General features: G+C 38.1%; 1 protein-coding gene across 3 annotated transcripts in view; it reads right to left on the reverse strand.

Annotated features, from left to right (window-relative positions):
• Positions 1-17,393, reverse strand: part of SHROOM3 (shroom family member 3) — a 379,035-nt gene that overhangs the window by 352,185 nt on the left and 9,457 nt on the right. Inside the window, exon 4 of one of the 3 annotated variants that reach the window (XM_017514760.2) lies at positions 13,855-14,830. In XM_017514760.2, the coding sequence (XP_017370249.1) occupies positions 13,855-14,022 (168 nt within the window). In that variant the 5' untranslated portion in view covers positions 14,023-14,830. Of the gene's footprint in view, positions 1-13,854; positions 15,027-17,393 lie in introns of those variants that run through there. The other 2 variants (XM_017514761.2, XM_037733554.1) reach the window with 2 other exon arrangements.

Consider the following 17,393-nt stretch of genomic DNA (forward strand, 5'->3'; position numbering starts at 1 on the left):
TAATTTTTGTTACCTGAATAAAAGTAGTGTTTTTCTTTATGATTCATTGGTTTTTTCAGAGTTGGCAACCATCTGCTTTCAGAATACTTAGTTTCAGAACATTTCCATTATCTCGAAAAGAAACCTTGTACCCATTTATAGTCACTCTTTATTCATGTCCATAGCCTTAGATAATCTTTCATCTACTTTCTGTCCCTTTAGAATTGTCTTTTCTGGATATCTCATATATGTGGAGTCATATAATATGTGTTCCTTTGTGTCTGGTGTCTTTCACTGAGCATAATATTTTTGAAGTTCATACATGTTGTAACTCAGATTCTTTTTATTACCAAATAGTATTCCTTTACATGGCTGCAGCACATTTCGTTTATCCGGTTGAAGGGGATTTTGATTTTTTCTATTTATGGCTATTGTGAATAATGAGGTTATGAGCATTTGAGTGTGAGTCTTTGTACAGATATATGTTTTTATTTCTCCTGGGTATATACTTAGGAGTAGAACTGTTGGGTGATACGGTAACTATGTTTAACATTTTAAGAAACTGCCATCTGTTTCTCCAAAGTGGCTGCACCATTTTACATTCCCACTTGCAAATGTATGAAAAGGTGTACTTTTAATCTCTCTGAAATGACAGCATAAATAGGACAAACCAAGGAATTTTCACCAAAAAGAAAGCATATTTTCCTTGGTTTGAGGGCTGGAAAGAGAGGGAGATGATTTTCTTCTCTGCTGCTTTTTGAATCTCTTATTTCCTGTTCCACAGCCTCCCTGGAGCTAGAGCAGGCATGAATGTGTTCAGCAATCAATGGAGTTAAAACGAACACTAACTTGCCAAGACCTCCCTCATTATGATGAAATACCCCTCCCTGTGCTCACACACACATACAAGCTCCATTTTTAAAACCACTTGTTAATTCTCATTAATACAAAGAGTCAAACACTTATCTTCCTCACCTTCTATTTTTTAATAGAGCATATATTTATTTCTCTATTATTGACAGTTCAGACTGCTACAAAAATGCTTTAACTAAAAAAAGGAACAATGACTTCTACATTATTATATTCAAATATGAATTTAGAAAAGAGAGAGCTGGAAGCATATTTAGTTTCTCCTGAACTGCCAGTTTCATATAACTGACAACATGAATTACATGACACAAAATCTATTCATTATTCTATCCATTCAAGATCAAATTGAGGTTTAAAGCAGACTAATGGCTGTCACATGAAGCTACTGTTTGTCAGTCTTCAGTGAACTCAAGCAAAAAACAAGGAAATTGGAAATGGACAACATAGTGAGTCAAAGAATATTCACATTGTGGGGAAATAGCCCCTGAAGAAAAGAGGCTTCTTGTGTGGAATTTGGCAGTGGTACAAGTTATTCAAGGAAACGCATGTTAGTGTTAAAAAGTTATTCTGTTATTTCAAGGATGGGGTGGGTTGGAAACTATGTCATATTCTATTGCTTGCTTAGGTGCAATACTACTACCACATTATACTGTCAAATATTCTGGACTTAAAAAAACAGTATGTATCCACTTTTCTTTTTAATCTATGTTGTAGTATGAATTGAGTAAGAAAAGAAGCAATATAAATAAAATTCTATAAAAGAATTTCTCTCCTCAGAGAGCCCCAAATGAATAATTTTCTCTATCTGTTCTGTTCAGAGGGTCACAGTTTCCTTAACCATTAACCTATAGAACAAAAGAGAACCTATAGAACAAGAGAGTGGATCCTACTTTCAGAGGGGAGGGAGAAAATCTTGATTTTATTCAGAGATGCTTGATTCATTGAGAGAATGAAATGATAATAAAAGCAGAATGAGACTTTTCAGTCAATTCCGTGGAGGAAGGAGAAGACACACCCATTCCATGAGAGGGTGAAGGACGAAAGAGAGAACTGCAAAATATCCTGTCTAGGGATGGATTTCCACCTTTCTTAGCACCCAAGAAAAGACTAGGTCTAGGATTCTATGGATTCCTTCTACTTGAATTCCATAGTACAGTGGAATGGTCCAAAGATCACAGACTTTGGAAACAGATAAATCTACATTAGTCTGTAGGGTCTGGCTTTCCCTTGGTAAGCATTCTCTAAATGGTGGTTGTCTTAGTCTGAATCTCCTCAGAGGCAGACCCTGAGACAAGACTTCAAATGCAAGTAGTTACCTGGGAGGTAAAGAAAGCTGACAGGGAAGTGGGAACATGAGGTAGAAAAGGGAAGGCAGCTGACATAGTTGTTCGATCAAGCCAGCTACAACTGTGGGCAACCTGAGTTGAATTCTGAAGACACTCTAGGTCCTACTGGAAAACATACACCTTAGAGTCATCTCATCCAAGAGATGAAAGAACTGGGCTGCTTACGTACCAACTCCAGTTGGTAAGGAAGGCTTCTCTTGGTGTCATTACTGTGGCAAAGGACCTCAAGCAAAGAATTGCAGATGCCAACAGCTGGAAGTCCAGCCAACATGCACAGAAGTGAAGGTGAGGAAATGTCGACAGGCTAGTTGCAGTGGTACAAAAAGAAAAAAGTAGAACATGCCCCTTTGGGGTACAGGGACCTCATCTTCTGTTGTTTCCCAGTGCTTTCAGATTTTAGGCACTCAATAAATGTTGTGTTGACTAAATATGATAACTAATGAATGAAATGAGTTAGCCTTGAATCTTGGCTCCATCTTTTACGAAAAACCTCTTTCCTCATATATAAAAACGAATCCCATTCTACAAAATAATACATTAAAAAACATATCATAGTACCTGACCCACAGCAGAGACTGAGTACATATAAATAATGTTCTATAAATAACTTTATTTATTTAAAGATTTTTTTCTTCTTTTTACGATGAAGTCTTCCTGTTTATTTTGCCCTCTCCGTTAAAGAGCAAGGTGGCAGCAGTACGTCGCAGTGCCTGAGTTCAGAAATTTGCAATATGTGTTGGCCCACTGGAAGGGGTCTACATCTACTGTCCTTCTTAAAGGTCAAATTTATTGACCTTTGATAGTAATGCTTTCAAGGGAGTGCCAACAACTTATTTAATTGTAGACTTTGAGCCAAGAGCACCACCATGCAACTATGAATGCAGTCCTAAAGAATAACATTTGTTCTCTTAACCTTCCTCCTGCTGTCTTACACTTAGGTCAATGGCTGCCTTGCTTTTGCCCTGCTACTCAATACCTGATACTCAGAAGTAAAAATATAAAAAACAAACAAAAGCAAAAGTAAGGCATGAGAAAAAAGACTGTTATTTTCTGGCTTCTCATTCTCAAAAGTTTACTCACTCGCCTATTCTTTTAATTATCTGTCTCAACACCCAACATGTGTATTCATTTCTGGAATGCAGCCAGATCCTGGGTCTGAATTCCAGCAGCTCATTTCCCAGTTTCTAAGAGACAAGGCCTAAAAAATGTGAACCTCTCAGAGGACACACACAAGATGATAAAAGCTTAAATTGTACCTATACAACTTCTTTCCTTAAACATTTTAACTTTTCAAAGAAAAAGGGAAAGGCAATTGGTTCTAGAGTCTCATTTTTCTTCTTACCTTCTAGCAAATGTGTGGCTCAGGATACACTTTAATATACAAAGTGCTAGGCACTTTGACTAACCTAAAGAATGCTTATTTCTACTTAAATTGCCTAGGGTTTGACTCCAAATTCACATGAATGATTTTTAAATTTTGAGATCTTTGGAATGCTAGGATCTGTCTGTACCAGGTTTCCATGAACCAAGAATGGGTGAGAGATGAGGCCAATTGAGCCAAGACCCTAGCAGGTAGCAACAGCTTTGAGGGTAACAACTGTGTGTGTAATTCCCAAGATCATGCCAAGAGAGTGTACTATTAGGAAAGCCAGAAAGTAGACCTTGCAGGGAAAATGAATGCTAGTGACTGTGATGGAACCAGAGCAGACAGATGGAGCATGGACACAGCCAACTCAGCAGCAGGTGAAGCTGGATGAGCAGAGCAGATGCACTACATTGCTAACTAAACAAGGGCTAGAAAGGGAAAACAAAATGAGATAAAGTATGGTGTAAGGAGCACTCCTTCATAAAAGACCATCCGTTGTGGTGCCCAGCTCATTAACCAGGCCTCATCAGCATGTCGGGGGGCATGAACATAATGTGCTCCAGCGGATCATCGTTCTATTGGTTTGCAACTCATGTCTGATTTCCTCTTTTAGCTGGTTTCAGCCCCTGTTAGCTTTAAACTGTTTAATGCTCATCTAGTGTTTCTCCTTGGGTACCAGGCCTTGGGGGGTTGAGGTTTTGTCATGGCCTATCCATGTGATGGGATAAACCCTGCCCAAACAATCAGAGTGGTCAGAGCCTGGCAGAAGTAACAAGCAGCAGGAAGCAGCACCTGGGAAGATGTGGAGAGTCCAGTTGAACTCTCAGTGTTGATAGAACTAGATATGCCTCCATTTCACCAAGAAGGGTACCTTACAGATGCCATCAAGTTGCCTGATGCTTGCACACAGTTCCTGCATTCCACTTTTTCTCCCAGTTTATCAAGACATGGGGTAACATAAATGGAAGGGTTCTTTGGCATCACAAAGTGACAATGCAGTTTTTACTTTAAAAGAAATCTTTCAGGCTGAAAGTTTAAAAGGTCTTAGATGTGCTCCTTATTAGTTTTAGGACTTTCAGCAAGCTTCCAGACTCTCCATCTATAAAATGGAAATAATAATAGGACTTCCCAGAGTTTTGTAATGCTTACATGAGCTAGCATGCCTATTACAGAGCAGAACCTCAGTCAAGTTACTCATAGTACAGTGACAATGGCAACCCAGCAAGTCTTGTCAATTTAGAGTGAAAAATAAGAGATCAACAGTTACAGGGTAGAGGGGGGAAACTCTCCCAGCAGCAAAGAGACTATTTACTGTTTCTTTGTACATTGTTCCATAAGTTAAAATAATGTTGACAGTCATCTTCTGGAAAACAGTTGTCTTTTGGAATGCCCTGTCCTGTTGTAGACCCAGAAAGTGCCTTAGAAATGTACATAAGAGAGAGGAAGAAGGTGGCTTTAAGAGCCAGTACTAAAAACCTCCCAGAGAGTAAATACCTGCCACGGGTCTGTCCATTTCACCACAAATGGAGAAAGTCTCTCAGTGTGATATACCCTCACACCCTACATTTAAATCCAGTCCAAGGTCCTTTCCACAGCCTACAGGGCCTGATGTGATCTGACCTTGGTCTACCTTTCCATTTCTCATACCACTGTCTCTCTTGCTTACTGGACTCCAGTAACACTTTCTTTTTGTTTCTAGAACTTTCTAAGACTCTCCTGCCTCAGCCCAACTTACAAACTTTTTTGCATGTCTGGCTTCTTATTTCTTATCAGATCTTGGCTCAAATGTCATCTCCTCAGAAAACCCTTCTCTAATTGCCATGTAGAATGTTAAGCCCTCCTTCCCAGACCTCTACCTTACAGACACTATCGCTCTGGAACATATCATGTTGGGTTTTTTTTCTTAATAGTACCTACCACAAGCTGGGTGTTGTGGCTCACGCCTGTAATCCTAGCACTTTGGGAGGCCCAGGCGGGCAGATCATGAGGTCAGTAGTTCAAGACCAGCCTGGCCAAGATGGTGAAACCCCCTCTCTATTAAAAATACAAAAATTAGCTGGGTGTGGTAGCGAGTGCCTGTAACCCCAGCTACTAGGGAGGCTGAGGCAGAGAATTGCTTGAACCTGGGAGGTGGAGGTTGGGAAGTTTCAGTGAGTTAAGATTACACCACTGCCCTCCAGCCTGGGTGACAGAACAAGACTCCATCTCAAAAAATAAAAGATAAAAAGTTGTCCCCCTGGTGGTCTAGTAAAAAAAAAGAAAAAACACAAAAAAAAAAAAAAAAAAAAAAAAAAAAAAAAAAAACTTACCACACCCTGAAATTATTGTATACAAACATATTTATTGCCAGTCCCCTTCTGTTGGAATATAAGCTCTATGATGGCAAAGAATGACCTGTTCAGTGTTTCACTGTGAGGTAGCAATTTCTGGTGCCTTGGAAAGATGAGGAAGCTGAGGTTCAGGAAGGCTGTTACTTGCCATGGTTACATAACCAGTAAAAGCTACGGTAGAAATAAAGTTTGTTTATTTCCACTCTGAGCCCTATATTGTCTGGGATGTGTACTTTTTTCTATGCTGGAAAACCTCACCTAAAATTAAAAAAAAAATATATATATATATATATATATATATACACACACACATATATATATACACACACATTCATACATACATATATATAACATAGAAATTACAAATATAGATTAATACACATGTACTAAAGAGCATTCAAAAATAAAGATTTAGACAAGGCATGGTGATCTAATCACTCCTGTAATATCAGCACTTAGGGAGGTTGAGGCAGACAGATCACTTTAGCTCAGGAGTTTGAAACCAGCCTGGGCAACACAGTGAAACCCCACCTCTGCAAAAATTAGCCGAGTGTGGTGGTATGCACCTTCAGTCCCAGCTACTAGGGAGGCTGAGGTGAGAGGATCACCTGAGCTCAGGGAGGCCAAGGCTGTAATAAGCCGTGATCATACCACTGCACTCCAGCCTGGGTGACAAAGTGATGCCTTGTCTCAAAAAAAAAAAAAAAGAAAGAAAAAGATTTAAATAATATAATAAATCTCCAAGAAAAAAATACAGCTCAAAATGGAAAAGAAGAAAACAAATAAGATATTGAGGAATGAAAAAATGTAGTTGACATAAGAGCAAATTCAGGCTCAGATGCCCAGGACAGAGTGTTCTGCATGTTGGTCTGCCAAGTTAGGAAAGCATCCTCTGAAGGCAGAAAAGAATCACTTCTATTCTACAAAGCAAGATCCACAGTGTACCAATGTAGCCTTTGTGGAGAAAGTCATTAGACGAGGGGGAGAAACAGTGCTTAGATTTAGTAGAGAATCTTCGTCTCATTTTGTTTCATTGAGAAGTGCCTGGGATGTCAGAGCACAAGAGATGGATGGACTCCTGGGATGAACCGAGTCGGAGAACAAGGACTCTGCACTGCAGCCCTTTGGATAAGATGCTCACTGTTTGGAACTACATCAAAGGGAGAGATGTGGAAGAGTCTATCTATGGATTAGTTAAGATCCAGCATGTCCTTTGAGGTTTTGTTTTTTTCAAAAATTGATAGAAAGTCTCTCATTATGCCTCTCCAATCATACTGTGGGCCCACTAAAATGAGACGAATATTTCTTAAATTAAATTGTGTCCCCTGCATAGGAGGCAAAGCCTTGGGAATCTATTAGCTGTGAAAGAAAGCAGAGTTCTTGCTGTTGCTAAGACTCATTTGGCACAGCATGTCAGCATGCTGCTTGAATAAAAGTTATTTCCAACAGCATTAATAGGAAATATCAAAATTAATTTGTGTCTAAAAACGTATAAGACTTTAACTAAAATTCAGTTAATTTTTAAAGGATTAAAAGTTAAAGAGAAACATGAGTTTCCTTTTTTTCCCAATCTAATTAAATTCAACAGACATTTACCAAACATTACGTATGTGCATATGAAAGGCACTGTCAGAGTGAGTCCAACTTAACCTGCTTGCCTTATGTTTTTAAACAAGTTTTTCTGCAACCTGTGTGGACACTGGCCTAGATAGCTTCTAACAAAGATTTTTAACAAGGTCCTTTCTAATATTTATCTTTCTCTTTATTCATTTACATTTCCATTTTCAGAATTGTTATGCATAGTTTAAGCACTATGAATAATAAAAAGAAAAGAAGTAAAGGAAAAAGGGAAGGAGAAGGAGGAGAAAAGGAATCAATGAAGGATCTTTAGGTTCTGGAAGGTAATAGTCTAACAGGGGAGCTAGGATTCATAGAAAAGTATTTGTAGTCCCAGCTACTCGGGAGGTTGAGACAGGAGAATCACTTGAACCCAGGAGGTGGAGGTTGCAGTGAGCCAAGATCGTGCCACTGCAATCCAGCCTGGCGACAGAGTGAGACTTCTGTCTCAAAAAAACTCAAAAAAAAAAAAAAAAAAAGAAAAAGAAAAGTATAAAGAGCACAATCAGAGAAAGCAATTACTTCCTTACTGGCTGGGGCTTTACATACACACAGATACACACATACACTCAATTTGCTAAGACTGAAACCATCTCGGCAAATAAGTAAACTTTTCTGTATCTTAGTTTTCTCTCTGTGTGTGAAGAAAGTTATTACATGATTGCCAATATTTCCTATAGCTGTAAAATCCTATAAGTCATTTAACATTTATTGAACATTTGCTATGTGTAAATGAGAAGGATTTTGCTAAGAGAAGGATACACAGCATGAGCAAAACCCATCTGGCCTTAACATGGACAATTTATTAGCAGGATGCCAAATGCAAACAACTACCTTTACAGTACCTTTATATACCTGTATAATAAAACCAATGTGGAGATAAGAGGCAAGAAGAATGAATGCAAATGCAGGGCAAAGATGGATTAAACAATGAGGGAAGAAACAAACTAGTTGAATAACAGCAGAGAGATGAGGCTACCCTGGTAGGAAGGGCAAAGGATGTCAAAGGAAAAAGCAAGAAAGGTAAAAGGTCAGAAAAGATAGGCTATTTTAAAACGTCAGAATAACAAGCTGATCTAATGTGGTAGTTGGAAGGAGACAAAAAAGATGACTTTGGGTCATCGACCAGATCCAGGTTTTGGGTAACTGCCTAAAAATCCATTTCAAATTGAACTCAGGACTGTGGCTGAAGAAGCGGTAAAATGAGGCTTAAGCCCCTCCCCCTCACCTCCATAGACAAAGAATAGAAAGCTGTTGATGAAATAGAGTTAGTGAGTCAAGTCTTGATGGACAAAGAGGCTAAGATTTGGATTAATAGGAAAAGGATGGTGGTATTGCAGGTGGAAGAAGCAGTTTTGGAGAAGGAGGGGTGACAGTGTGGATGATGGAACTACCAAGATTTATAATGAGATGGCACAGAGATAGTCCAACTAGAATACAGATACCTCCCAGGGGAGTAGAAATCAGAAATATAAGCACTGATGGAGGAGCACTTTGACTGGCACATTGCTGAGTGTTGATGATGTAAAAGACCAGGGCAGTGGCTTACCTTTAAATTTGAAGTCCACTTTGAAAAGCACAAAGAAATACCTCTACAGGTGAAGACACCATGAACATATTTGCCAAGAACAGCAGGTGGCCCCTTATTTTAAGGGTCTTGGACTACTTAAAGGAGTTGACTGAGCAATAGTCAGACCTATTTTATAGGATCTTATTGGACTATGTATTAAAAAAAAAAAAAAGTCGGTGGCTCACACCTGTAATCCCAGCACTTTGGGAGGCCAAGGCGGATGGATCACAAGGTCAAGAGATCGAGACCATCCTGGTCAACATGGTGAAACCCCGTCTCTACTAAAAATACAAAAAATTGGCTGGGCATGGTGGCGCGTGCCTGTAATCCCAGCTACTCGGGAGGCTGAGGCAGGAGAATGGTGTGAACCCAGGAGGCGGAGGTTGTTGCAGTGAGCCGAGATCGCGCCATTGCACTCCAGCCTGGGTAACAAGAGTGAAGCTCCATCTCAAAAAGAAAACAAACAAACAAAAAAAATTTCCCCAAATAGATTTAAAAACTTATATAACAAAAGATCAATCCCATATTTCACCAGATAATAGCTCTAGAATCTAGTCAGAGCCAAATTTTCAGTAGGCAATGGAGACTGAATAGTGGAGGGTGTGAAGGGCATGGACTCTGGAACCAGAATACATGAGTTCAAATCCTGACTGCATCACCTAGTAGCTATGAGAGCTTCAGCAAGTTACTCTAATTAATTCTGGGTCCATGTCCCACACATAACATTGGGATAAGAGTATTACCCTCTCAGTGAAGTTGTGGAAATTAAATGGGTGAACACATGTAGCTTTCTTGGAATACAGCCTGGAACATCATAAGCACTAAGTGCCAGCAGTTGCTGCTGTTGTCATTTATTGTTGTTACTCGGGTTATGAGCCCTGGGAGCAGGTGCATCCCCTCTGCAGGTGGAACTGCTTTTCTGAGCCACAATACAGAGTTAAGTGAATCATAATAAAATCATGCCGCCAACTTCCTGGACTATTGAATTACCTGGGCATCCACTTACGATGACAATTTTTAAAAAGTTACCTTTCTTTTTGAAGTTCACAGATTACAGAGGCTCTTTCCACAACCCCACCTTTCCTTTTCAAGGATATTAAATCCCAAAGAAAGCAATTCAAAAACGATTTCTCCTATTGTTACCCTTTGTAGATCCTTTATGCCCATTCATTCTCCTGCCTCATTGATATCTAGAGAAAAACGATACTTCATTTATTATATTGTCATCCATAACCTGGCAGTTTATAGCTGCTTTGTATAATGTGTACGTGCCTTTCACCTGTGTGACTCAATGTGTACTATCCCTTCCCTTCTCCTACAATGGAAGGTCACCCTAACTTGGGAGAATAGCAGACATCTGGTTAGCAGTGTATGAGCTAATGTGCATTTTTTTTTCATTGTCTTAGAAGATCTAGTATAGGCATGATCAGCCAACACATTTCACTTTAGTCCCATCCCTGGTACTGTCTTAATTACGTGGACTTCTACCAATGCTCAAATGCCTGGTGGTAGGCAAAATAATGGCCTGTCTCCCCTAAGATGTCCACATTCTAATCCCTGAAACCTGTGACTATGTTATGTTATATGGCAAAGGTGAATTAAGGTTGCAAATGCAATTAAGGCTATTAACCAGCTGATCTGAAAATATGGAGATTATCCAGGATTATCCTGGTAGGATCAAGTTAGTCACAAGGGTTCTTAAAAGTGAAAGAGAGAGGCAGAATCAGAGGCCAGCTGCAAGGTTAGAAGGACTCAACCTGCTGTTGCAGATTTTGAAGATGGAAGAAGGGGACCATGAGCCAGGGAATGTGGGCAGCCTCTGGAAGCTGTACAGCGCAAGAAAATACATTCTCCCCTAAAGCCTCCAGAAAGGAACATAGCCCTGCTGACACACTGACTTTAGCTCAGTGAGACCTGTGTGAGATGTGTGACCTACAGAGCTGCAAGTTGTGTTTTTTAAACCATAAGTTTGAAGTAATTTGTTATAGCAGCAATAGGAAACTAATTACCTGCCCAAAGTGGAGGTCTGCCCGGCATCCTCATCAGTGTTCTGTTTTGTCTTTTGCTTATTAATTCAATAAAAGTTATTGAGTGCCTACTGTGTGCCAGGCACTGTGCTAGATCCTGAAAATGCAAAATGAGTAAGACACAACCATGCCCTTTCATTTACTCAACAAATATTTGTGTACCTAGGCTCTGGTTTAGATGTGGTAGAGATGAAAGAAAAAAAAAATCCCTGCCCTAAAAAGGCTCACAGACTTCTGAGAAGGCCATCAACAGAAATAAAATTTTATGATTCAATGTCATATGTGCATAATATAAGAATATAGAAGGGAGACCACCGAACTCAACTTGGGTGACATCAGGAAAACCTGAGAGAGAAGAAGAAATGGAGCTTAAATGAGTTTGCCAGACAAAGTGGGGGAAGTTGTTCAAGGGCTTTGGAACAATGTGACTGTTGGAATGCAGCAAGTGCAAATGAGGAACAGTTTAATTTTTTTGCCTCACTTTAATTACCTTAATTGAAATGGAAATAGTCACATGTGACTGTGGCTACCGTATTGGACAGAGCAGATTGGACCAGATTGGATCCTTGAAAGAGAGGAGATTGCCTTCTCTTTTCCCTCTTTCCTACTTCTTACTGACTGGAAAGCAGATACGTTGGCAAGTCACTTGGACCATGCAGATGAGATATCACTCCAGGATGGAAGTAATAAATAGAAGGAACTTGGGTCCCTGATATCACAGAGCCATCTTTAGGTTTGGCTTATGCTCAGATCATTATGTCAAAGATATAAATTCCTATATTAAGTTATTGTTATTTTGGATCTTTTTACAGTAGCCAGACCCATCTCCTACTACAAACGTCTGCTAGAATAATGAAAAGCAATAATCATAATCTTTGCTAAGATTTTTTTGGAATTCCTTCTACATATTGGGTACTAGGCTAAATGCATGGTTGCATTTAAACACACATCCTGTTAAAGTAGATAGTAGGATAGCCCCATTCTGCAGGTAAAATGGAGGCTTAGAGAAGCTGGCTCATTGGTGGCAGGATGAGACCTTTCTGACATCAAACTGTCAGATACTGTAGTATATAAATACAGAATATTTTATCATTAAGGGCAAGGTAAATTGTGTACAACTAGACTTTTTAAATGCTGAGACAATATTTATATTCATTGTAGAATTCTCAGCTGTTATTCAGCAACCGTGCCCTCTTTCTTCCTGCAAAAAGAACCTTGAATGATTCAGTGGGCAACAATTCCTTGACTTTAGGAAAAGTAGGTCCTTATTGCAGAACCCATGAAAGAAATCCTAATCAATCTGTATTAATCACTGGCATTTTTTGCCAGTTATTGGCCTAAAGATAGGCAGAGGGTACAGTTCTGATTAATGAGATGTAAGCAAAGATCTAATGAGAAATAAAAAGTCAAAAACTTGTCTGGAATGAAGATGCAATGCTAGAGGTGTGGCATCCATCACACAACCATGAAGACAAAGCCAACATATAAGAATGGCAGGGTGGAGAGATAAGTGGGATCCTTGATCACATTATTGAGCTGCCGCTCTCCTTGCTTGGAAAATCTACCTTCAAACTACTTGTAATACAAGAAAAACCCCAATTTAATGAGGTTTGTTTTGAATTTTTTATAAATTCAAAATTTATAAATCTGGTTTTGAATTTTTTCACAGGGGGAAAACTTCCTAACTGAGACGCACATACACACATCCTTTTGTTTTCCTTAAGAAAGTTGAGGAAAAGTCATACAACTTACAATGGTGTCCTGTGCATTCGTGGCTTACCTCCATGAAACCTAGTTCTCACTGGCTCAACCACAGTAAAAGTTACTTCGGTAATTTGAAAAATAACCTTTTGGAATTATTTCTTGGGATATGAAAAATAACCTGAACAGATAACAGAGCTCAAATGCAATCCACATTACCTTGTTCCCATCCTCAAACTAAAAACTTTTTCTCCCTTAATTACAAATGTTTCTTGATGAATGTACATGTGTGGAAAGCCATTACAATCTATTGTACCCGACTAGTAAATATTCTAAAATTTTAAAGGAAATATTATAACAAGTAATGTTAAGCTATCGTTTAAGAGAAAAATAGAAATATTAACCCTAGTGCATAAAAATTTCATTGGTATGACTACCCACACCAAAAGATAAATGAAGAATTAAGGTATGCTGCAGGACGACGAAGGTTTAAAAGGGATTTAAATATACAGATAAATAGGAGAGGCAGAAATGTTTTGATCTTGAGTTATACTAAAAGCTGATTTAATTCTCCTTTCTGAGCGTGGGGTGGAAAAGCAACACATGATATTTATGCAATCTATTATCCAGAATTATAAGCAAATTTAAAATATTTTTAGATGCTATTTTCAGTTAAAGAGAGAAAAAGCAGATATTTTTCTATGCACAAATAGATACTATGCTACCATCTTAACCATGTTATTAATCTTTAATCTGATTTATAACTGAAAAGCTCATGTGAAAACTGATTGTATGCGATTTCATTCACAAAAAGAGAAGATTATCCATCAAATAGGCACATTTTTCTTGGGATTTCACAGAATAAATGAGCTAGCCACATTTTTCTTTCAAATACCAGGCAATCCAAAACATTTGCAGGTAATCAGACAGGCATGAAACAGCAAATTAAGCTACATTAAGGCAGTTCTCAATATTTTACATTTTTGACAAATCTGACAAGTTGAAAAAAACAATTTGAATAAAGGCAATATTAGAAAAAATAACATACCTTAGAGATGATTAATGGTTCTCCGTGCTCCAGGCCACCTTTCAGAGTAAAACCCCAGGGAGCTCCTCCCTCCAGGAATGCCTCCAGATAAATGTACCTTCCCTTGGGGGCCGTGTTAGGGTTTAATGTGGCACTAGGCTTATGGAAATTTTCAGTGGTCCTCATCATGCCAAACACATGATCCCTCAAGTTAAATGTAAAAGGCCTGAAGCAAATTCAGGCAAGCAGTGCTTCTATAGCACAAGTTGTCCCATCCTTCAGTATATTCAATAGCCAAAAGAGAGGTTTGCAGAAGCAAATTCTTCCATACGTAAAATGTTCTTCCAAGCTGAACTCCAAGATGCTGAACTAGAGGGAATTTTCACTTCAACATTTCTGAATGTAAATCCTCCTCCAGGAATTCTGAGTTCTCACTGAAGCCCCCAAGTGGTATACATCTTTACTTCATTTGTAAAAACTTACTTCAGTGGCACCCTGAAGATTGCTGTTTTGAGCTTTTATTTCATACACACACACACTAAAACTACTTCTGCCTATATTACAGAGAAAATTAAAAGCATCTTACAATACAGTAAGAAAATTACAAAAACTCAAAGGAATACCTCATTTTTGATTGATTATCAACCCTTTCTTCTCTCGGAGTGAAATTTACCATTACAATAGCCTCCTCCCTCCCCAGAAGTAGCTTAAAAAGAAAGAAAGCACTTACTATGCTTCGGCTCACTTCAGAATTTTCTAACTTGTCCCAAAGAGACAGAGAAGCTGTGCTAAAACTTTTTACTTCTTTTTTTCCAGCAGTAAGTTAAAAGTTTGTTTCTTAGGAGAGAAAGAAAGTTTTTGTAGGATGTAGAGAAAATGAAAAAAACATGGTAAATTAATCCTCAATGGAAAAAATATGAAGGAGGCAGCTCAGTTCTTTCCTTTGGCATTTTCAGTGATGATCAGCCACCGCTGCTGCCCCAGCCACTTGCCTCCTCTGAGAGAAAGAGTGAGGAAGTTAGAGGAACATGGATTAAGGCAAAGTGAGGCATTGCAACCTTTCTGCACAGTAAGCACTGCCATGCAGAATTCAGTTCACCACAAAGACCTGACAATTCAAACAGTCTCACAGCTGATAACACGTAGAAAGTTAAAAATACTATACAGATGGCTAATTACTACGGGATAGAAAATAGTTCCTAGAATAACTCCGCCTCGTACCAATTAAAGGAGAATGTCAGCGAGTGAGACACAGGCATTTGTGTTTTTAAAAACCCTGTAGGCAATTCTGCTGTGCAGCCGAGTTTGAGAAGCAATGCCTAAGTGATTTGGGTAAACATTTAAGTACGTGTCAAGGTGATGGCACAAGGGCTTTATTTTTTTCATTAGAAGAAAATACTACCAAGTATAACAGATGAAATGGGACTTTCCAATCAAATTTCTGCTTGTTTGACTCAATAAAAACAGGAGGCAGTCTTTCTTCTTTACAGGTTTTCATTGTTATCTAGTCCAAGATTGTTATCTACTCTACATGAAAAGGAATCCACAATGCCTTGTGGGTAAGCATGAGGCACTCGGGAAGAAATGTTCTGATTTCAGTTTATCAATGTAACTTTGTAATAATGTTACATAAAATTTAACATTCATATTTGTTATCAAAAATTTGAACAGTAGAAGATAACTACATCTAACCCAGAAGCCTCAGCTATTGAGTTATTGGAACAGATTAGAATTATTTCCAAGGAATATATGTACTAAAACATGTTTCTGTTTAAAAGTATGGGATAATGAGAATTAAGTTGAAACTGAAGTTAAACACTACTGTGGGGCTTGATAGCAATTTGATTCTGGTGTTTGTACTTATCATTAATGAAGGTTGATACAGAAAAGCAGGTATATGATATTAAACTATATGATATTTAATTTACAACACTGGACAGGTATTGTTTGATTTTCAGTAGTAACTTCACTGAAGGGCTTGAAGATAAAAAAAAAAAAAAAAAAGTAAAATCTCCTGTAATGGTAGTATGTGAGTGGAGACATAAGGAAACCTAAGGTATACCAAGTGAAAATTGTGGTAAAAGTTGGCTGACTCTTCAGGGTTATTCATGCAATTTTTACTGTGGTTTTCTTTTATAGCTTAATTTGAATTTGTAAATTAGAATAAATGGAGAAATACTAGGTTTTCTTTCACTTCAAAGAACATAGGTATTTTAAATAAAATTCCAAGGTAAATAAACAGCTTTTTCCTGAAAAATTATTTTTTGAGGCTCTTATGTTGCTCCTAATACATTTTGTAAAAACTGAGATTTTACAGAATCCACATTTATTATTAAAAGTAACAAAGCTATACAAAATTTCATTTAGACAGGAGGCATAAGTTCAAGAGATCTATTGTACAGCATGGTGGCTGCAGTTAAAACAATGTATTTATATTTGGAAATTACTAAGATTAGATTTTAAGTGCTCTCACCACACAAACAAAAAATTAGTAGTGAGGCAATAGATATATTAATTTCTTGATTTATCCATTTTACAATGTATACTTATATCAAAACATCATGTGGTACACCATAAGTATATACAATTTTTATTTATCAATTTAAAAAATAATAAAAAAGTAATAAAGCTAAAAGCAAAAGGCAAAGGAAATAAAAAGATAAGAGATGAAGAATATGAACCCAGTGCTTGTAAACTGATGAAATCTCTACTTTAGATTATCACCAAAAATATTGAAGAAACAAATACATAACCAAAATTGATATGTAATCTGAAAAATGTGTAAAGCTTCAATTTTTGGACATTCAGTATAGCAGCTGACAGACCAGGGTTGGAAGAACTTTTTACCTTTATCTTCCATTGATCAGATTCAAAGAATGTTAAAGCTGCAAGAGACCATCCTCCCACACCCTTGATTTTAGAGGTATGGACACAGAGGCCACCAGAAGGTTAAATGATCTGACCAGAGTCATCCTGCAAGCAACATAGGCAGGCATGACATTTAGATCTTCAGATGTTTAGGAATGGAATCTCAGCTTAAATCAGGTGTTTTGCATAGTTTATTGTGATAAGATAACTTTCTTTTGATATAGCATTACTAATTCATAAAGAGAACTTCTGTTAGGATATGTGATTTGGGCACAAACTCTTAATTACAGAATGCAATCAGCCTCCCCTCCCCAAGGAGAGAAAGGCAACCCTATTGTATCAAGATGCTGACAGTGGAAAGGTTAGGATTCTTGTTGAGAGCAGCATAGGATTTAGGCTTTCTGATAGAGGACTTCTTTTTCGCCTGTTCAGCATCTCTCTAGGAAACCACTTCTTCCTTGATCGTGTGGTGCTGGTGGGCTGCCCCATCCCTGGCTCCAGGGTAGACGTAATAACCCAGAAGTCAACCACCCCCTGGATCAAATAATTGAGATGTGGATGGGCATGTGACTTAAGTGTGACCAATGTTATAACCAGAAATTTTATTAGTCCTATCAAAAAAAGGGCATTTTCTCCTATGGGCTGCCAGGTTGGTAGATAAAATTTTGGAGTTGCTGGAAGTCATCCTTTTT

This window comes from Cebus imitator, unplaced genomic scaffold (assembly GCF_001604975.1).
Source record: "Cebus imitator isolate Cc_AM_T3 unplaced genomic scaffold, Cebus_imitator-1.0 Scaffold537, whole genome shotgun sequence".
In the NCBI taxonomy this organism is placed as follows: Eukaryota; Metazoa; Chordata; class Mammalia; order Primates; family Cebidae; genus Cebus; species Cebus imitator.